General features: G+C 50.2%; 1 protein-coding gene across 1 annotated transcript in view; it reads left to right on the top strand.

Annotated features, from left to right (window-relative positions):
- LOC123020764 (angiopoietin-2-like) overlaps positions 1-20,146 on the top strand; it is a 30,784-nt gene extending 10,638 nt beyond the window's left edge. Inside the window, exons 2-9 of the mRNA XM_044424915.1 lie at positions 1,743-1,898; positions 2,356-2,477; positions 3,228-3,460; positions 8,176-8,300; positions 8,999-9,100; positions 12,927-13,093; positions 17,134-17,264; positions 18,765-20,146. Of these exons, the coding sequence (XP_044280850.1) occupies positions 1,743-1,898; positions 2,356-2,477; positions 3,228-3,460; positions 8,176-8,300; positions 8,999-9,100; positions 12,927-13,093; positions 17,134-17,264; positions 18,765-18,934 (1,206 nt within the window). The 3' untranslated portion in view covers positions 18,935-20,146. The remainder of the gene's footprint in view (positions 1-1,742; positions 1,899-2,355; positions 2,478-3,227; positions 3,461-8,175; positions 8,301-8,998; positions 9,101-12,926; positions 13,094-17,133; positions 17,265-18,764) is intronic.
- Positions 20,147-20,402: the final 256 nt, after the last annotated feature.

Below are 20,402 nucleotides of genomic sequence, written 5' to 3'. Positions count from 1 at the left end.
GCAGATCATGGGATCCTCTGTGAGGCCCAGCTGTGGTTGAAAAGAGCGAGGGCAAAGATCACGGCCATCACGTGTCTGCAGCAAGGCAGCTTTGCTAAGATCTGCTCCTATGCATATGTGGACAAAAAAGTCCCACAACTGAGGCGTGCCAAGAGTTCTAGGACTTTTTCATAAGTGCCTGGGATTGTGCCCTTACAAGATTTAAACTGAAATTGGGGGCAGAAGCTCCACATTTACAGCTGTGAAACAAGGATTCCGTGCATCTGTGCAGAGTTTAACTTTTCAGTATTTTGTGGGAAGAAGAAAGCAGGAGTACAGAGACAGGCCTCACCATTAGGTAGACTGAGGCGCGTGCCTGAGGGAGCTGAGAGGCACAGAACGGGCAGAAGAGCGAGCAGGCCATAGCTCGCCTCGTGCCCCACACATCAGGCTGCTGGCGACAGTGCAGCAGGGAGTGGGGTTCTGACGGAAGGCTGGTTGGCAGGCCCCGATTTTCCATCTTGATTGCCCCCCTTCTTTTTCCTGTACACTCCTTCTTTGTCCTCAGGGTGCCCAGCTGGTCTCAGTCCCTGGTGGATGCTTGTCCTTTGATGTGTTCCTTGACTGAACACTCAAAACGAATGCAGATTCCACCTAATTATACCTTTCATCTCATGTGTACTCATCAGATGCTCAGGTTCCTGTACTCCTCAGATGCTCAGGTTCTTCCTTTAATTCTGGTTCAGAATGCTGTTAGGACTGTTCTCGTGACCATCCTCAATTTGAAGGCCAGAAACCACAGCAAGATTTTGCTGCTAGTCTTGAAGGCCTTGCTGCTCCATTCTGCAGCTTATCTTTCCCATCTGCTCTTCTGGGCAGACTACCAGACCCATGTGTCAGGCTGTGCTGACTCCTGCTGGCTTACAGATGACCGTGTCCGGCCAGCATGCTTTCCAGGGCCTTTTCCCTCAGATGCCTTGTCCTGGGTTCAAGACGTTCCCTTCCCCTTGTGCTGCAGCCAACCAGGAGTCTGAAGGAGTTCAAGAAAGGCTCGAAAACTTTTTCTGTTTGAAACGGAAGGATTGGTTGATTATTTGAGGTCTGAGGGTTAAGGCTTTCTGCATTTACATGGGTTTGATTTCTTTATTATGGGATTTATTCTTCTATATTAGTTAAGCTTTTTATAACTGAAAAAAGTATTCATGTAGTTCTGTTGTACTTTAAGGTTATTACAATCAATGCAGTTCTGTAGTGATGGACACTGTTGTTTTACTGTGTTTTCATGCAGCACTTTGGAATAAAGTTCTAAATAAACAAATATTATTAATCCAGATAGCTTGTGCATATGGAATGGTGTGATGGTGCTGTGGGGCGGAGGGAGCAGGGAGAAGGGGAGAATCTTGTCTTTCAGGCTAGCCCTGCCTGACTGAGTCCATTTAGCCCCACCATCTGATTGAAAGCATCTCAAAGCAGCTCACATTCCAATGATATGGTTTGCACAATCACTGCAGGCTATCATGACTGGTTTCTGGATATTCAAACCATCTGAATCTGGTTAATGAGTTGTATGGCAGTTACACAACCCTAGAACAGGCCATGGGTTACACAGAGGTTGTTTAACCCTTGCACAACCCATGCTGTCTGGGTTCAGATGACACAATATGCCAAAATTGCTGCTTCAGCATTCACAGTGGCTGCCTACCCACACAGCAGGCCACCGTAGCTTATTTAATTTTTTTTTCATCATGGAAACTGGCTTACAGCTGGAGAGCTACATCCAGGAGAACGCAAGGATGGAAATGTCTGACAGCCACCTCGGTGCTGTTCAGAACCATACAGCAACCATTCTGGAAATTGGTGCAAGTCTTCTAAACCAAACAGCTGAGCAGACTCGCAAGCTCACCGATGTAGAGATGCAGGTAAGAAGGAGCAGACGGGAGCATTGCACGTGTGTGCATGCACATTCACACACACACACAGCATTTTGAGCCACTCCTGACTATTTTCCCAGAGCACCTGGATTTCTTGGCAGCTCATTCATTCTACGCACTGATTATTGTTACGGACAATTAAAAGCAAAATCCTTTGCATGTTTAGACTAAATACAAAAGTACTACAACTCCCACTATTCTCCAACCATCCTTGGTGGCTGGGAGTTGCAGGAAGCTATAGGACTTTTATCTGTCTAAATACTCAGGATTGGGCCATAACTGGTTCTGTTTTTCTACATGTGCCTGCCAAAGGCAGCAATTCTCTTGCTTAAAAACAAAAGCAGAGAAACAAAGACCTAGTGAACCAGGTCTGTCTTTTCTTGACTTTTTTGCTTCCTGTTTAGTGGCTTGTATCTCCCCCACCCCACCCATCTCCATCAATCAGGTTCTCAACCAGACTTCACGGCTGGAAATCCAAGTACTGGAAAACTCTCTGACTACCAATAAGCTTGAGAAACAGCTGCTGCTGCAAACCCATGAGATCCATAAGCTCCAAGAGAGAAACAGGTTTGTGATGTGTCTGCTTCACATTCAACTCATGAGGAATCAACAGGGCCAACTCACAGGTTCTGTGTGCATTTGCATCAATTTAATTCCAGCTGCAGGAGTCCGGACTTCTGGTGTGGAAAAGGTTTGTAATTTTCAGGACAGGATGTCTGAGGCAAAAAGGCAGAATGGGGAGGATGATTCTATGCCCACAGGACAGGACCTGGGGTCCATACGATAGTTCGGATAATTAGAGACGGCACTCAGATCTTGGAGCAAGGAATCTGCCCTTGGATTCTCCTCTTCCCCCCCTCAGGTGAGAAACCAGTGTGAACCATGCTGGGTGCCTTTTTGAGGGCAGGAAACTGGTAAAGGGGGCATTCAGGGGGCAAAAGGAGGCGGGTGCTCCAGTTTTTTCCCCACCCCTTACAGCAGATCACCTCTGCTGCTCCTTTGACGGTGTAGGAATTTATGAGGAATGGGAGCCATCACAAGATGGCGCTCCTAAGGATGCTCCTAGAGGGAGGGTCTCCTAGTGCTGATGGGAGCCACAGTGCCAGAAAATATAGGGGGACACCTGTTCTGGCCTCTCGAATCAAGCTCCTAAAGTTAGGACGGCCCTTTAGTTATCCTCCTCTTGAGCTACCCAGAAGGTGTTTCTGTCTTTGTTAGCGGTTTTTTATAAGGCAGCAGGGTGGGATATAAATGCTTCCCAAAGCGGCTCTTCCCTTCACTTCTATGGAGGATGTCACTGCCCTTTCTGTCCCTTAGCTTCCTAGAGAAAAAGGTCCTTGCCATGGAGGGAAAACGGGAAGAGGAACTCCACAGCCTCAGGTCTGACAAGTTGGAAATGCAGAAGCTGCTCTCCAGGCAGATGGACCTCGTGGTCCAGCTGGAGCAACGCCTGGGCACCGCTCTGCGCAACAACACAGCCCTGCAGAAGCAGCAGGCCTCACGGGCAGAGGCGCTGACGCACCGGGCAGGCCTGGCATCCCAGTGCGGCCGTAAGTAGCAGCCGCTGAGCCGGGCTGGCTGGGGAACCTCCTCCTGCCTGGGTGCCCGTTTCCCCTGGAAGGTGCCCTCAGGGGCCGCGTTCCAGGGGAGGGTGCAGCCGCAGGGGGAAGGGGAGGAGCGAAAGTGTACCCCTCGCCCAGCACATGCAGCTTGTACTGCTAGTGACTAAGAACCTAAAACAGGGGCCCTCAAAGTTTTTCACTAGGGGGCCAGCTGAAAGGCTGCGGTGACCATTGCGGGCTGGCGAGGTGTCGTTGGGCGCGCGCGAGGCGGCATCGGGCACGCACAGCGGTGGCTCGCTCGCTCAGAGAGCTCCCAGTGAGTCCAGAACCATCTCTGAGTGAGCAAGCCACCCCCTCCCCTGCAAGCGCACGTGCGGGCGGCAAATGGCGGCATGGGCCAGAGGGATGGCCATGGTGGGCCGGATCCATCCCACGGGCTGTAGTTTGAGGACCCATGCCCTAAGAGATGCATCTCCACTGACAGGGACTTGCTCTCAATAGCGAGAACAAAATAATAAACAGGGAAGCTGAATTTTCTTGAGCCTCTGGAATTTATTAATAGAACAGCCAGGACCTCTGCAGTTACTTACGACAGCGTGCTACTGGGCTGGGGTCTCCACCACCCACTACATGCTTTTAGAACATACACAGAGCGTTTTATAGACTCTGAGTCACATGGGCCCAGCAGCTGGGCAGTTGATAACAAAATAAGGGGAACACAGGTCAGAGGAGGGTAAGAAGTCTGCAGAGGGGGCTCAGTAGAAAGGCTTTTGATTGCAGGATACCCTCACTGAGGCACAGGGATTATTGCGGGTCTTGGCATGCAAATGAGGGTGATTGCAATGCTGTTAACCTGGCAGCCTTATCAGTTCTTACTGATCAACAAAAGAATAGCCCTGGCAGTCTCTAGGCAAGCTATCAGTACCCACTTCTTAAACTAACAGCAAATCCCAAACAGTAAGGACGTAAGCGCTCCTTTACATAGCCAGGACTCAAGCCGTTAAGGGCTTTGGAGGTAATAACCAACACCTTGAATTGGGCCCGGACTTCAATAGGAAGCCAGTGAAGCTGACGGAGGACTGGAGTTATGTGAACACAACGCCCAGTCCCTGTCAGCAACCTGGCAGCTCTATTCTGCACCAACTGAAGTATCTGGACTATCTTCAAGGGCAGCCCCACGTAGAGCATGTTGCAGAAATCTAATTGGGAAGTTACCAACGCGTGTGTCACTGTCGCCAGGCAGTCGTTCTCCGGGTAGGGACGCAGCTGATGGAACAGCTGAAGCTGAAGGAAAGCACTCCTCGCCACCGCTGTCACCTGAGCTTCAAGTGAAAGCTCTGGGTCAAGGAGCACTCCCAAGGTGTGGACCTTGTCCCTAAGAGGGAGTGCAACCCCATTCAGGACAAGGTCACGGTCCCCTTCCCCCAAGCCCGATCCGCCTACCAACAGGACCTCCATCTTGTCTGGACTGAGCTTCAGTTTACTGGCCCTCATCCAGCCCATTACTTTGGACAGGCACCGGTTCAGTACAGCCACTGCCTCACCTGGATTGGTAGAGAACAAGAGGTAGAGCTGGGTATCATCAGCGTACTGATGATTCCTCAGCCCACACCTCCTAATGACCTCTCCCAGCGGTTTCATGTAGATGTTGAATAGCAAGGGGGACAAAATAGACCCCTGCGGAACTCCATGGCATAACTGCCATGGCGCAGAGTCATAGTCACCCAGCACCACCTTCTGGAATCAGCCATTGAGATAGGAGTGGAACCACTGCAAAGCAGTGCCCCCTACTCCCAATCCCGCTAGCCTATCCAGAAGGATACCATGGTCGATGGTATTGAAAGCCGCTGAGAGGTCCAGGAGAACCAACAGGGATGCACTCCCCCTGTCTTTCTCCCTGCACAGGTCATCGTACAGGGTGACCAAGGCAGATTCAGTTCCGTTCTTGGGTCTGAAGCCGGACTGAAATGGGTCCAGATAATCAGTTTCATCCAAGAGTGCTTGGACTTGTCCCGCCACCACCCGCTCCAGCACCTTGCCCAAAAACGGGATGTTGGCCACTGGTCTATAATTAGTGGCCACCTCTGGATCCAGGGACGCCTTCTTCAGGACTGGTCGGACTACCGCCTTCTTTAAAGGGGCAGGTACCCGGCCCTCGCTCAGAGAGGCTTTAACCACTTCCAGGATCCAGGTTCCTATCTCATGCTTGGCGTTCTTAATTAGCCAAGATGGGCAAGGGTCCAATAGGCAAGTGGTGAGACGTACTCATCCAAGCACCTTGTCCACATCATCAGGCCACAATAACTGAAACTCATCCATCAATTTTGGACCAGACGGCGACATTGGTATCTCCCCAGAAGCCTCTGGGTCACTAGTGGAGTCCAGTTCGTGATGAATCTGAGCAATTTTCTCCCTAAAATGCTTGGCAAAGTCATCACAGCGGGCCTTTGAGGGTGGTACAGGATCTTTCTTTGAGCCAGGATGAACCAGCCCTTGTACCACCCGAAAAAGCTCCACCAGATGGCATTGTGAGGAGGCAATGGAAACGGAGAAGAATTTCTTTTTCGCCGCCCTCACCGCCACAGCATAGGCCCGATAATGGGCTTTCAAGTATGTTCGGTCAGATTCATCCTGTGATTTCCTCCACCTATGCTCTAGACGTCTCCCAACCAGCTTCATCGCCTGCAATTCAGGTGTATACCAAGGGGAAGAGTGGGCTCTGCCCAGCAGGAGAGGGCACTTGGGAGCGATCGTGTCAATAGCCCTGGTCATTTCCCCATTCCATAGTTCGACCAGAGCATCGACAGGAGCACCAGTCTTGTCAACTGGAAACTCCCCCAGGGCCTTCAGGAATCCATCCGGATCCATCCAGCTCCAGGGGCAGACCCACACAACCGGCTCCGCACTCTTACAGAGGGAAAGGCCGCTCTCGAGCACAAACCTCACAAGGAAGTGATCTGACCATAACAGGAGTGTTAGACACAAATTCCTCACCCTTAGACCATCCTCTTCCTGCTCCGTCAAGAAAACCAGGTCCAGAGTGTGTCCACATTCATGGGTCGGGCCTATGACATGTTGAGACAGCCCCATGGCTGCCATGGAGGCCATGAAGTCCTGAGCCGCCCCGGTCAGAACAGTCTTGGCATGGAGATTGAAGTCCCCCAGGACCAACATCCTGGGAATCTTCAACACCAGGTCCGAGACGATCTTCATCAGCTCAGGCAGGGATTCTGTTGGGCAGAAGGGTGCACAGTACACCAACAGAATCCCCAGTCTGTCTCGGTCGCCCAACACCAAGTAGAGGCACTCTAGCCCTGGCCTCGAGGGGACTGGAAGCCCCGTGAGGGAGATGGAGGCTCGGTAAACCGAAGCAACCCCCCTCCCCTCCCTTCCAGGTGTGGACGGTGCTGAACTAGATACCCAGGCAGGCACATTTGAGAGAGGGCAACATCCCCCCATCTCCCGCCCAGGTCTCTGTTATGCAAGCCAGGTTGGCCCCCTCATCCACAATCAGGTCGTGGATGAGGGATGATTTGTTGTGGACCAACCTGGCATTAAGCAGCAGCACCGTCAGACCCAGGGGGCAGTTGACAAGACTACCTGGAACCCTCTGGCTGGGGGTAGAACCAGAAGGAGGGACAGGTGTCAGCCATCTGTCCCTCCTTCTTCTATGTGGACACGTTAAACCCCCACTGCTGTAATGTCCATTGCCCCCAACCACCCCAATGGCGGTGCCCACACGCTCTCCAGGTAACCCAACCATCGACATGGCCAGGAACGACTCCGTAAAAACAAGTTAAAATACAATAAAAACGTTAAAACAATATAAAACTCCCCATCTACCCCCAATATAAAATTCCACCCACCGCCAAGGTCCCTCGCCAGCCTAGCCCTCGCACAGCCTCAAATGGCCTCAAATGGCGGCGACCGCCCTTTGGCTGTTGCCCTTCAGCCACCGGCCCTGGCCGCATCCGGCAAGTTAAGCCAGCATCCATCCCTGCGCCCTGCCCCCAATCCAGCATTACTCTCACCAACACCGGCGGGGGGGAGCAGGGCGGACGTGGGTAACTCGCCGGCCAGCAAGATGGCGGCGCCCTCCTCAGCAGCAGGGTGGCGGCAGCGTCCTCCCGTCCTCCAACCTTGGGATGGTCCAGCGGTGGCCGCAGGAGCGGCGTCGGCTGCCTCCCGGAGCCCGGCGGAGCGCCGCGATGTTCTCAGCAGTGGCTGCGGCAGGTGTTCCGAGGGGGGAGGGGGGCCCAGATCCCAGATGTTTTTATTACCAGGATTAATCTGAATTTCCCCAACAGCACCTTCCAATATAAGAAAATGCAGCAGAAACCATGGGAAATGACCCAAACAATTGGTGGTCTGGGAATGGGTGGAGCCATTTAGGGGCTGGGAGGGCACTGGATTGGGATCCCAGGTGGGTTAGGGTTAGGGTCTGGCCTCCTTCCCTGCTCCCCCAAGCGCTCCTGGCCGTTCGGCCATTCAAGGCAGAGGCGCTTCCACCGCGCACCCCAGTGCTGCTGCCTGCCTTCCCCAGGTCTGGGAACAGCAGCCCTCTGCGAGGGTGGCAGTGGCTGCTTGTGAAGGGTCTCTGTTTGGCCCTACAAAAAGTGCACATGGATGGAAGCCCCTCAGCTGAGACAGCCCCACTTGGGGAGAATAGGGGTAAGCACCTCCTTTGTCTGACTTCTGTGCAGAAATTTATCTGGGGCCTCCAGAAGAGCAAAAGACATTCGAAGACTGTGCCGCTGCATACAAATTGGGGTTCACCAGCAGTGGAGTCTACACCCTGTCATTTCCCAATAGCTCAGCCACTGCAAAAGTGAGTACAAGCCCCAGTGCCGTTTGTCATGCTAGCAAGAGGGGCTCTGGAGGGGTGGTGGGCGAGTTCCCAGGATGCGTGCTGCTCAGCCTGCTCCCATGTCTCCTCTGAGAGCCAATGTTCCCTCTGGCTTGAGGCCCTTCTGATACCTTGGCCTGCCAGGCCCATCACCCCCGCCAGCATAGCTGGTGATGAAGGATGATGGACATTCTAGGCTAGATCATCTGGAGGTCCACATGGTGACCTCCCTTGCTAGAACTTGCCCTCACCTGCAAACCTTGCTCCGGATGCTCAGATGGCAGCAGGCATCTGCGATGGGCAGAGGGATGGAGGCCCCAGTGGGGACATCTTTAAACAGGCTGGACAAATTCTGGGTTCTTTGGCCAAGGCTGTGGGCTCTGTTGTTGTGAGCTGCCTAGGAAATGTTCAGTTAGAGGGCAACACACAAATGCCATTTATGCAGGGTGCAGAGGGCGAAGGGTTTTATTACCCTTTGTGGAAAGATTCCCCTGCAAGTGCCTTGAGCTGGCTAATGAAATCAGTAGGACTGAAGCAGGAAAACGGTGTAAAGAGCAACAATTAAACATGCCACAAATTAATGTAAAAAAGCAAGAAAGGAGTAAAACCAGCGAGCAGGTATCACAAATGGCATCCAATGTAGCAGAACCCCCGCCAATAACGTACCGCAATCTGTTCAGGTGTTTTGTGACATGGAGACCAGTGGAGGAGGCTGGACTGTGATACAACACCGGAAGGATGGTTCTGTAGATTTCCAGCGCACCTGGAAGGACTATAAAAAGGTGAGGGTCCACCTGGACAGTCCTGCTCCTGCCTCCTTTATTCCAGAGTGGAAATGGGAGAACTTCTGATACTGAGTGGATTAAAACCGCATCTAAATAGGAGTGCAGAACCTCCAGCCCCTGGGCTGGGTTCAGCCCTTCTGGAGTGCAGGGAAGTTCTCGGATTCTCCAGATAGCCGTGCCTCTTCCCTTCTGGGTTTTGTGCAGTTCTCTTGCCATTCTGAGGGGTAGAACTGTCTCTCCTTCGACTTTGCTACTGGCAGGGGGAGACTGAACCTCAAATACGCCAGTATTTGGTATTTTGGTCCTGCCCTTTTGCCTTTGGGTCTGCTCACCTCTTGAATGCAGCCAAGAGGTTCTTCAAGATGGAGCTCAGCACTTGGGCTGCAAGAGGTCGCACGGTGCTGATATAAAAGCATCCTGCAACAGCTAAGACTGGCCTGACCAGGAAGGTGTGGGAAAGCAAAGCTGAATCCTTTTGTTCAAAAGAATGTACAGTGGTACCTCAGCTCACGAACGCCTCAGTTCACAACCAAATTGGGTTGTGAACAGAAATGTCAGAAAAATTTTGACTCAGGTCATGAACTCCGCATTGGGTGACAATCACGATCGCGCCCGTCTTCCCTGCACAGGCGCAATTGCGGTTGCGCTCGGGGGGGGGGGCACGATTGCGGTTGCTCTTGTGCAGGGAGGACGGGTGGGATCACAGTCATACTCGGAATGTGGGGGGGAGATGGCCACAATCACGCCCATCTCCCCCCCAAGCACGCTCGCAATCACGCTCGTCGTCCCCCCCCCCCACGTGCGCCCATGATCTCGCCCATCTTCCCTGTGATTAAAAAAAAATATTTACAGAACGGATTAACCGTATTTACATTGAACTTTATGGGGGAATTTGACTTGGCTCACAACTAATTTGGGTAGCGACCAGAGTTGTGGAACGGATTAAGTTTGTGAGCCAAGGTACCACTGTAATGAACGGTTTGATTTGGCAGGTGAAACTTTGAGTCGACACAAAACCCAACAATGGCGAAGAAAGATTAAGTCATAAGTACTTAGTCCTAGCTAAACAGAACAGAGAGGTCTTGAGAGTCAAGGACTAGACAGGGACAACTGGGCCCAGTTTGGAAAACCGGCACTGCACAGGCCAGGAAAAGGCCGGGGTTTCTAAAGGCCAGCGTAGAATGGACTTGCTCTAGGATTCCTTGTTTTTCCCAGCCAAGATAAAAGCAGCAATGAAGGAGGGCAGCATAAATCAGTTCAAAAGTTCCTCTCCCAACATCGTAGACCCAGTCGAACAGGTGGGGCCTTCACTACTGCTGCTTTTTCATTTGGGGAAAAATAGCTGAAGACCAGTTTTTGTTTTAAGTAACATTAATTTAAAGCTTCCTTTAAGGGTAAAACCCTCTCCCAGAGATCTCTTGATGGCATAAAACATACTAACTGTTGTTTTGTAATGGCCTATGGCTAAATACAACAAACCTTGACTTGACGGGTTGTTCTTGTTACATGCCATTGTGTTGTCTCTGACTTACGGGCACCCTTTGAACGAAGGAATGCCTTCTAGAAGGCTCTGTCCTGCTCAGCTCTCGCCAACTCAAAGCTGTGGCTCCCTTTACAGAACTGGTCCCTCTCAGGGTTGGTCTCCTTCTGCCTTTGGCTTTCCCTAGAATGAATGTCTTTTCCAGGCAGTCCTGCCATCTCATGATGTGCCCAAATTATGAAAGTTTCAGTTTCGTCATTTTTGCTTCCAGAGATAACTCTGACTTGATTAAATCTAGGAACCAGTTGTTCGTCTTTCTGTTAGCCCAGAGTATTCACAAAGCTCTCCTCCAGGACCGTGTTTTGAATACGCCCATGTTCTTCCTGCCAGCTTTCTTCACTGCCCAGCTTTCATGCCCAAATACTATAGTCCTGCGTACTAAAACATGAATGCTTTGGCCTTGGTCTCCAGTGAAAGGTCCTCATACTTGATTATCTTTTCTAGCTCCTCCATCACTGCCCGACAGCTTGCTTATCCTCTGCGCCTGCCTGAGCACCTGGGGCGGAAGCCATGCGATAAGCCCATCTGCACCTCTCACTTTCCCTGGCCCCCCAGCAGCCTTCTCCTGCTCTGACTCAAAGTCCAGATTCGTGTAAGCTGGGGATGTGCATCAAGAACAACTGCCCCTCTCATTCCCAACATTGGGTGGACATTGTAATTCTCCTGCAGAGAAGTGGCTACCTGGATGGAGTGCCAGATTAAACACCCGCTTTAGAGAAGGCCAATGCCATGCCTGCTAGCAGTCCTGGCTGATGGGCAGCGCCCAGGCGGGAGGCAGCCCTTGGCTTTGCAGGACCACCCAAGCAGTTTTAGTGCCTGCAGCCACCCATCCGAAAGAACGGGGCTCGCACAGCAGTGCTTCCCAACGCCTGATGGACCCAGGGTCCTCATTTATTGATTTATTCACATCCAAGAGGGATGGGCGGACTCTCCAGAGCTTAACTGGGGCAGGGACTGAGCCCGCTTCCTCTGCAGTGCAGCGCTCCGAGGTGGAAGCCGCAGACTCTCAGAACTCAGAATCGGCCCAGCAAGTCCCGTGGCACCTCTTTCTCCCTGTTGCATCAGCCCTCGTGCTACAGAGCTTTTGCCCGGGGGCACCGTACTGGTCCTGCAGAAACCAGCGCTAGTCTGTTGACTTAGCCAGGTATTTTCTGCTGCCGTAACTTTCCCAGAAAGGCAGGCTCAAACTTGTGGGAACGAGTGGGCTCCATGTGGGTCAGGTGAGGCTGCTGCACCTCCTGGCTCAGGGGACTGGGGCAGATGTGCTTAATTCTGCCCAGCACTAGCCATGGTCTGTTTCCTCAGTCCCAGTTATGTGTTCAAAAGCAAGCGGACGCCATGTTCGCACAAGATCTGTGTCAGGGTGGAGCATAGAGGAGATATCAGAGAAACCTCCAAGGAGAGAGGCAAATCTAACATCAGCAAAAAACTGTTTGCCTGGAGTAAAGTTAACAGAGCTTATATATGATTTCTGTGTGTACCCATGCAATCCAGATATGCTGATGCAGAGACAACTGCATTCTCCACTCCAGATCTTAGCTAGGAACATTTGCCTCCATGATCTGCCTTTTTGTACTTCTTGTGCCTTATTTTGGTTGCATCAGAACTTCGGGCCGCCCGCTATGTGTCCTTTGCACTCTTAAACAACGGAGGCTGCTTGCTTCAGCAACCATGCCTGGTTCTTGGTTTGCCCAGGTTCACACAGCACAGCTCCCTATGAGTCAGTGACAACCCACCCTCAGCCCTGTCCTCTGCCTTGGAGCTCGTGTGAATGCAGCCTCCCCCAGCCTGGTTTCCGTCAGATGGTATTCTGCAGCATTGGCTTGGGGCATGGTGGATGCTGCATCCAACACACCTGGAGAACACCGGCTGGAGAAGGTTGATTTTAATTACAATTGTTATTTCTAAATGTGTATCCATGCAGAGAAATTAGCATACTGAAACTGCATGTAATGCAGTGCCTTAGCTTTAATTCTGTCACTTCTCCTTTCTGTAATGGCCCCCTTCGGTGCTGGCTTTCTACCTGTAGGGAATCTTTATATGCAGAAACAGCAGCTACCCAAGCCCGATGGGGAGTCTGAAGTGGGACAACCCGAAGTGGCCCCCCTTCTGGGAGCAAGGCCTTTGCTCAGGCCACTAGGCTACCAGGTGCTTTTCCGGGCCACTGCGTGGCCACCCCACACCAGTCCCTCTCAAGGCATCCTGTTGTTTTCCTGCCTCTCATGTCAGGCCTTTGCTAATACCGCCTGTTCTTCTGTGGACGTTTCTGCCTCTGCCTTACAGGGCTTTGGCTCCCCACCAGGAGAATATTGGCTGGGCAACGACTTTCTCCATTTGCTCACCACGCAACATCCCCAGTCCCTCTACATCAAGCTCCAAGACTGGGAGAACGAGGAGGCCTTTTCCACATATGAGCATTTCCATGTCGGCCCCGAGGAGCATAACTACCGGTGAGCCTTCCGTGCGGAGCGTGCGTTCTCCTTGGAAAAGGCGCCCCAAGCAGCCATGCATTGATCCATTTGTATGTTGTGTCTAAAGGCCAAATGATGTTTTGAGTGTTGTTTTTTAATGTTGTTAATAAATAGAAATAGCAAATGCATATACATCTGTAAATGTGTGTATTTTGATACGGAAGCCAAATGTGTGGTGTAGTTTTCATTGGAATGTATAGTTTGATGATGAGGAAGACCAGCCTGGAATTAATTTTGATGAAGGACAGCGTATGTGTATGTATGAGAGAGAGAGAGAAAATATACATAATGTACAATGTACATTACATAGTATAAAAATTAATGCATATACACATGTATATATGTAAAAATTGTTCAATGAAACTTGAGGCTATCCCTGGCACACCTGTGCTTTTTCCTCCACAAAACAAACAGCAGCTTTGTTGGGGGCAGGCGGGATTTGACCTGGGCAAACAGTATGATGGGAAAATAGCAAGCACCCTCACCCCATTTCCCCAGGAACCCATGGACAACCCCCAGGTTGCTACAAGCTTGTAAAAGTCTGATCTGACTCTGAGATCTTCTGCATAAGGTCTAGTTTGGCCCTCAGACCTCAGCATAGCACTAGTAAAGAGCATCTTTTTCCAGGAAGGGCTAGAACTTTGCCTGCCTGCCTGCCTGCCTTTCAAAAAATGTCCTTCTTTTATATATTTTTAATTGTACCTTTATCCTACTCTCCTTTAAGGAACCCAAGACAGTGCATCAGGCTCTCCCCGGCTTCTTTGTCCCTCGCAACAGCCCCATAATAAGTAGACCTGCTGGCACTCCTGACAGCCCCTATGTTGCTGTTGTTGTTAGTCGCGAAGTCATGCCCGACCCATCGTGACCCCATGGACAACATTCCTCCAGGCCTTCCTGTCCTCCACCATCCCCCAGAGTCCACCTAAGCTCACACCAACTGCTTCAGTGACTCCATCTAGCCACCTCATTCTCTGCCGTTCCCTTCTTATTTTGCCTTCTATTGTTCCCAGCGTTAGGCTCTTCTCCAGGGAGTCCTTCCTTCTCATTAGGTGGCCAAACTATTTGAGTTTCATCTTCAGCATCTGGCCTTCAAAAGAGCAGTCAGGGTTGATCTCCTCTAGGACTGACCGGTTTGATTGCCTTGCAGGCCAAGGGACTCGCAGGAGTCTCCTCCAGCACCACAATTCAAAGGCCTCAATTCTTTGGCACTCAGCCTTCCTTATGGTCCAACTCTCACAGCCATACATTGCAACTGGGAAAACCATAGCCTTGACTATACGCACTTTTGTTGGCAGGGTGATGTCTCTGCTTTTTAGTATGCTGTCTAGATTTGCCATAGCTTTCCTCCCCAGGAACAAGCGTCTTTTAATTTCCTGGCTGCAGTCCCCATCTGCGGTGATCTTGGAGCCCAGGAAAATAAAATCTGTCACTACCTCCATTTCTTCCCCATCTATTTGCCAGGAAGTGAGAGGACCGGATGCCATGATCTTAGTTGTCTTAATGTTGAGTTCCAAGCCAACTTTTGCGCTCTCCTCCTTCACCCGCATCAAGAGGCTCTTTAGTTCCTCTTCAGTTTCTGCCATTAGATTGATAACTTCTGCATATTTGAGGTTGTTGATATTTCTCCCGGCAATCTTAATTCCAACTGGTGATTCATCTAGCCCCGCCTTTCTCATGATGTGCTCTGCATATAAGTTAAATAGCCAGGGCGACAGTATACAGCCTTGCAGAACTCCTTTCTCAATTTTGAACCAATCAGTGGTTCCGTGTCCAGTTCTCACTCTTGCTTCTTGACCCACAAACAGGTTTCTCAAGGGACAAATAAGATGGTCTGGTACTCCCATCTCTTTAAGAACTTGCCACAATTGGTTGTGACCCACACAATCAAAGACTTTAGCATAGTCAATGAGGCAGAAGAAGATGTTTTTCTAGAACTCCCTAGCTTTCTCCATGATCCAGCGTATGTTGGCAATTTGATCTCTAGTTCCTCTGCCTCTTCGAAATCATAGAAACAAAGAAACATAGAAACAGAGCAAGTCAGAAGGGGCCTCCCGGGCCATCTATTCTCACCTGTGGCACCAGCCGGCTCCGCTCACGACATGCCCACCATGTGGACATCCAGCCTATCCTTGAACACCCCCACCGATGGGGCCTCAACGACCTCTCGTGGAAGTCCATTCCACACCCTCGGGGTCCTGAAATTCCACACCCTCGGGGTCCTGAAATCCTGCCTGTACTTCTGGTAGTTCTCAGTCCACATACTGGTGGAGCCTATCTTGTAGGATTTTGAGCATAACTTTGCTAGCATGTGAAATGAGTGCAATGATGTGGTAGTTTGAACATTCCTTGGCATTGCCCTTCTTTGGGATCGGAATGTAAACTGACCTTTTCCAATCCTGCAGCCACTGTTGAGTTTTCCAAATTTGCTGGCATATTGAGTGTAGCACTTTTACTGCATTGTCTTTTAAGATTTTGAATAGCTCAGCTGGAATACTGTCACCTCCACTAGCTTTGTTGTTGCTCAGACCTATTTGACTTCACATTCTAGGATGTCTGGCTCGAGGTCAGTGACCAACCCATCATGATTATCAGGGACATTAAGCTCTTTCTTGTACAGTTCTTCTGTGTAATCTTGCCACCTCTTCTTAATCTCTTCTGCCTCTGTTAGTTCATAGTTCTTCAGGCACACTGTCTATCAGATCCAATTCCTTAAATCTATTTGTCACCTCTACTGTATATTCATCAGAGATATGATATAGGTCATACCTGAGTGGCCTAGTGCTTTTCCCTACTTTCTTCAATTTGAGCCTAAATTTTGCAACAAAAAGCTCATGATCTGAGCCACAGTCAGCTTCTGGTCTAATTTTTACTGACTGTATAGAGCTTCTTCATCTTTGGCTGCAGAGCACATAGTCAATCTGATTTCTGTGTTGACCATCTGGTGATGTCCATGTGTAGAGTCGTCTCTTGGGTTGCTGGAAAAGAGTGTTTGCTATGACCATCGTATTCTCTTGACAAGATTCTACCAGCCTGTGTCCTGCTTCATTTTGTCCTCCAGGGTCAAACTTGTCTGTTATTCCGGTTATCTTTTGGCTTCCTACTTTAGCATTCCAATCCTCCATGATGATAAGGGCATCATTTTTTGGTGTTAATTCTAGAAAGTGTTGTAGGCCTTCATAGAACTGGTCACCTTCAGCCTCTTCAGCACCAGTGGTTCTCCCATTCCAGTCCATTTTAGTTCACTGATTCCAAAGATGTCGATGTTCAGTCTTGTCATCTCTTGTTTGACCACATCCAGCTTGCCTTGATTCATGGATCTTACATTCCAGGTTCCTGTGGAGTATAGATCTTTACAGCATCGGACTCTCCTTTCACCACCAGATACATCAGCAACTGAGTGTCCTTTCGGCTTTGACCCAGTCGCTTCATTCTTTCTGGCGCTACTAGTACTAGCCCTCTGCTCTTCCCCAGGAGCATATTGGACACCTTCCAACCTGAGGGGCTCATCTTCCGGCATCATATCTTTTTGCCTTTTGGTCCTGTCCATGGGGTTTTCATGGCGAAGATACTGGAGTGGGTTGCCATTTCCTTCTCCAGTGGATCACGTTTTGTCAGCGCTCTCTGCTACGGCCTGTCCGTCTTGGGTGGCCCTGCACGGCATGGCTCATAGCTTCATTGAGCTTCGCAAGCCCCTTCACCATGACAAGGCAGTGATCCATGAAGGAGCTTGTACGCAAAAACACAAACGAAGTAACAGAAGAACAAGTTGATCAGCAAGACCTTTTCAAAAACTGACAAAATATATATATAAATTTGACTCTATCTATGAAACTAGAGCTGATGCAGTCTAGCCAATGCAATTTCCTTAATCTGCACCCCAAGTAACCTCAAGAACAGGTGTAAAAAGCAAGGCGCCAAGAAAAAAAGACGCATTTTTTTTTGGTTGGGGTGTGTATTGATTTAATTATTGAACTTATTAGTGACAGGGTTAATAGTGGTGTCTTTACCACCTCATGCAGACTTTCTGTGAGGAGATACGGCGGCACAGCAGGGCGCACCAGCAGCCTCAGTCCCGTGCGAGCGGACTTCAGCACCAAGGACAGGGACAACGACCGCTGCGCGTGCCAGTGCGCACAGATTGCTGGCGGAGGTAAGGCGTGGCACAGGGCGCGTGCTCAAAACCCCCCTTGCCTTGCAAGTTGTGCAGTGGCTCCAGAGAAGGAATCGTGGGCCCGTGGCTGGAGCCGTATCCAGCCCGTGGGCCACAGTTTGAGGACCCCTGCGCCAGCCTTTGCTCCATCCCAGCTGCCCGGCCCCGGCCGATCCTGCTGCCGTCCTGCCTCCCCGCTGCCCTGCCTTACCAGCTCCCCGCACCCCTCCTCCCTGACCTCGCCTTGCTCCTGAGCGAGACCATCTTTGATACCTGACCTTTGGCCTGTGTTCAGACCATGCTTTTGCCTGAACGTTGTTGCTTGGAGGATCTGGCCCGTGGGTCGTTCGAAGATGTGCCTCTTTTCCTCCAACCTGGGACAAGCTTCTGCCCTGCACCTGCTGCCTGGTCCTGGCCTCCTGATTGTAGCTGCCTGCTGCTGACATTCCAGACCTTACGGTGGGGCTGGTTCCACTGCTCTTTCATCAGGAAAGCAACCCTCTCTGGTGCTTGGGGTGATCCCACAGACGGTCCCCCCACCCCAAAGGGAAAGTCACCTTCCCTCAGGGCCATAGCAGGAGGGGACCTCCCCCAGCCGTGGTGCTGGTCATTTGTGGCTTGTTCAAATGATGAAAAAGCTCATCTGAGACATCCTATGGGCCTTTGGCTGCTCCCCAACGATATAATTTCTGTTTGTGAATGTGTAGACCAGCAGTGCTTCACAGCTGCTGTTCAGGGTCATTATCTGTGGTTGCCAAAATTGATCATGGAATAATAAGAAGCACAGCATTCTGCAAGATGGAAACTTTCTTCTGCACATCCAGACGAATCCCAGTAAAGGGAAAATTGCATTTTAAAAAGGCAGGTAGCATCATCCCAGGCTCAGTCTGTCTTCCTTTTGGAAGAGCGTCCCTAGCCTCTGGCCCTGGTTGCAGTGATGACCAGGTGTATGTTGTGAGCCGCCCCGAGGCTTCGGCGAATGGGGCGGCATAGAAATGTTTTAATAAATAAATAAATAAATTAAAGCAGCAGGAAAGAGAGAGCAGCTCCTCTCTTCACGGCTGCTATTCCAGGTGATCTTTGTGGGGGCAAGTCAGAGCTCTACCTGGCAGCAGCTTTCCCCGAGGTGCTGGGCTACAGCTCCCTTCAACCTGGCTGGAAGCAATGGGAGGCTGCTCTTCACTACTCAGTGCCTTCCGGACCACAACTCCCAGAATCCTGGATTAGCTGGGAAGGCTAGGGCTTGGAGGTTACAGTCCTAAACATCTGGTGGTCACCAAGCTGCTTGCCCTTGCACGGCATACCAGCAAAGCTTCTCAAATGGATGGAGATGAGGTAAAGGCACGCAAGAAAATCTGTTCGATGTGGAGGATTCTGTGGATGAACTTTAAACAGTTTGGAGGCGTAATGTGAGAGGGGTTCTTTGGGGTCTTCAGGGCAGAAAAGCCTGAGTGTCCTCACTCCCCCTCTTTGCTTTGCTCCTTTCTTCTTCTCTGCCAGGCTGGTGGTTTGATGCGTGTGGTCCCTCCAACCTGAATGGCATTTATTACTCGCCCAGCCCGGCAGTGGTCAGGTACAATGGCATGAAGTGGCATTACTGGAAAGGTCCCAGCCATGCCCTCAAGATGACCACCATGATGATCCGCCCCGTGGCTTTCAGAGAGGAGTAAGGGAGCCTGCCATGTGGCCACAGGCTGAGACGGACCGGCAGGCTGAGAGACACCCGCGGGCTCTGCCTAAGCCCGAGCACAGCTCAGTGGCTCCCTTCAAACTGTGCATGCCCAGCTGAAGACCGGACACGCGGTTGGGATACTGGGTCGGGGTGGATGGATCCATCAATCCTGTTCTTGCTGGAATGGTTGGCTTTCTGGGGGCCAAGATTGTTCCATCCCATTTTGCAGAAGGCGGCGATTTAAAAAGAAGAAGAAATCTGTACATCAATTGATACTTGCTGGGTGCATCTTCCCTAATGTATTAATTTTTAAAAGGTGAATTTCCCCCAGTTAATTTCCATTGCTGTAATGCACTTTGTACATACTTGTCTGAAATATTTGTATTTTGTGTTTGTTGTTCCTTAACCTGCAAGTCTTTTCCCCTGATGAGCTGTAACAGGAAGCCTCAGACTAGCAGCTGCGAGAATCTAGGCTGGCATTTTATTGGTGAGACCCACCCAGGTAACCCTCTGCAGAGTACAAACCTACAGCAGCGCTGCTGGGTCCAGGTGTGCAAACAATTACAATCTTTTAGAACATATACAGAGTGTTTTATCTGCTTCTAGTTGGGTACATGGGAACAGGGCAGAGGATGAAATAGTGTGTACATAATGTACACTATTATGTACACTATAATGTACACTATTACACAAAAACAAAGTGAGATCTGCAGAGGGGCAGGAAACATTAGTACAGCAAATATCAAGGATTACAGGATTTTGATGTGCCAATTATGAATTATTGCAAGGCTTGGCTGTGAGTTTACACATGTTAATGACAGTAATTGCAACACTGCCAAAAAACCAGACTGGCAGCTTTACTGCTGCTAGAAGAAGAATGGTCCCATTTAACTTTCCTCGAGAGCCACATTCTGCAGAGGATTAACTTTTTGCAAATAAATGCAGAGTCTGAGCTTCTTAAAGATCACCAATAACACTTCAGGGAAAGGGAGTCTGGCCTGGAATTCTGTTTCATTCTGGGCAAGAGGAGCAGGGACACTGCAGGTATGATTGTATATCACAAAGACACTTATAAGCAACCTTCTTCTATAAAGATGTATTTGGATTTTCCCAACAGCTGCATCACCTGACGTGGCAATGTGTAAATTCTGGGATGCAACTGCATCTTAGCTTGTGTACTGGCTAAGTTCCTGTTAAAACCTCCCACTCATCCAGGGTCTCTGTGTATTCTATATAGCCTTCAGCCATGGAAATCTAGATCTTGCAAATTTAACATATATAGGTTTCTAACTGGGAAAATAGAAATAAGCTTAAAATCTATTAGGCTGTAATATTTGGCTTCTACCTTCTCCACCTCAGCTGAAGTTTTAAAGTCAGGCATGAGAACCAAGGTTTAAAATTATTACAGTCTAACAGATTTTATTTGCATTAAAAACTTGAGCAATTATTACAGCTCATATTTTTTT

This window comes from Varanus komodoensis, unplaced genomic scaffold, assembly GCF_004798865.1.
Source record: "Varanus komodoensis strain SLA01 unplaced genomic scaffold, ASM479886v1 scaffold15, whole genome shotgun sequence".
Taxonomy (NCBI): Eukaryota; Metazoa; Chordata; class Lepidosauria; order Squamata; family Varanidae; genus Varanus; species Varanus komodoensis.
Note: the sequence above shows the minus strand (reverse complement) of the source record. Positions and strands in the feature narration are given on the sequence as shown.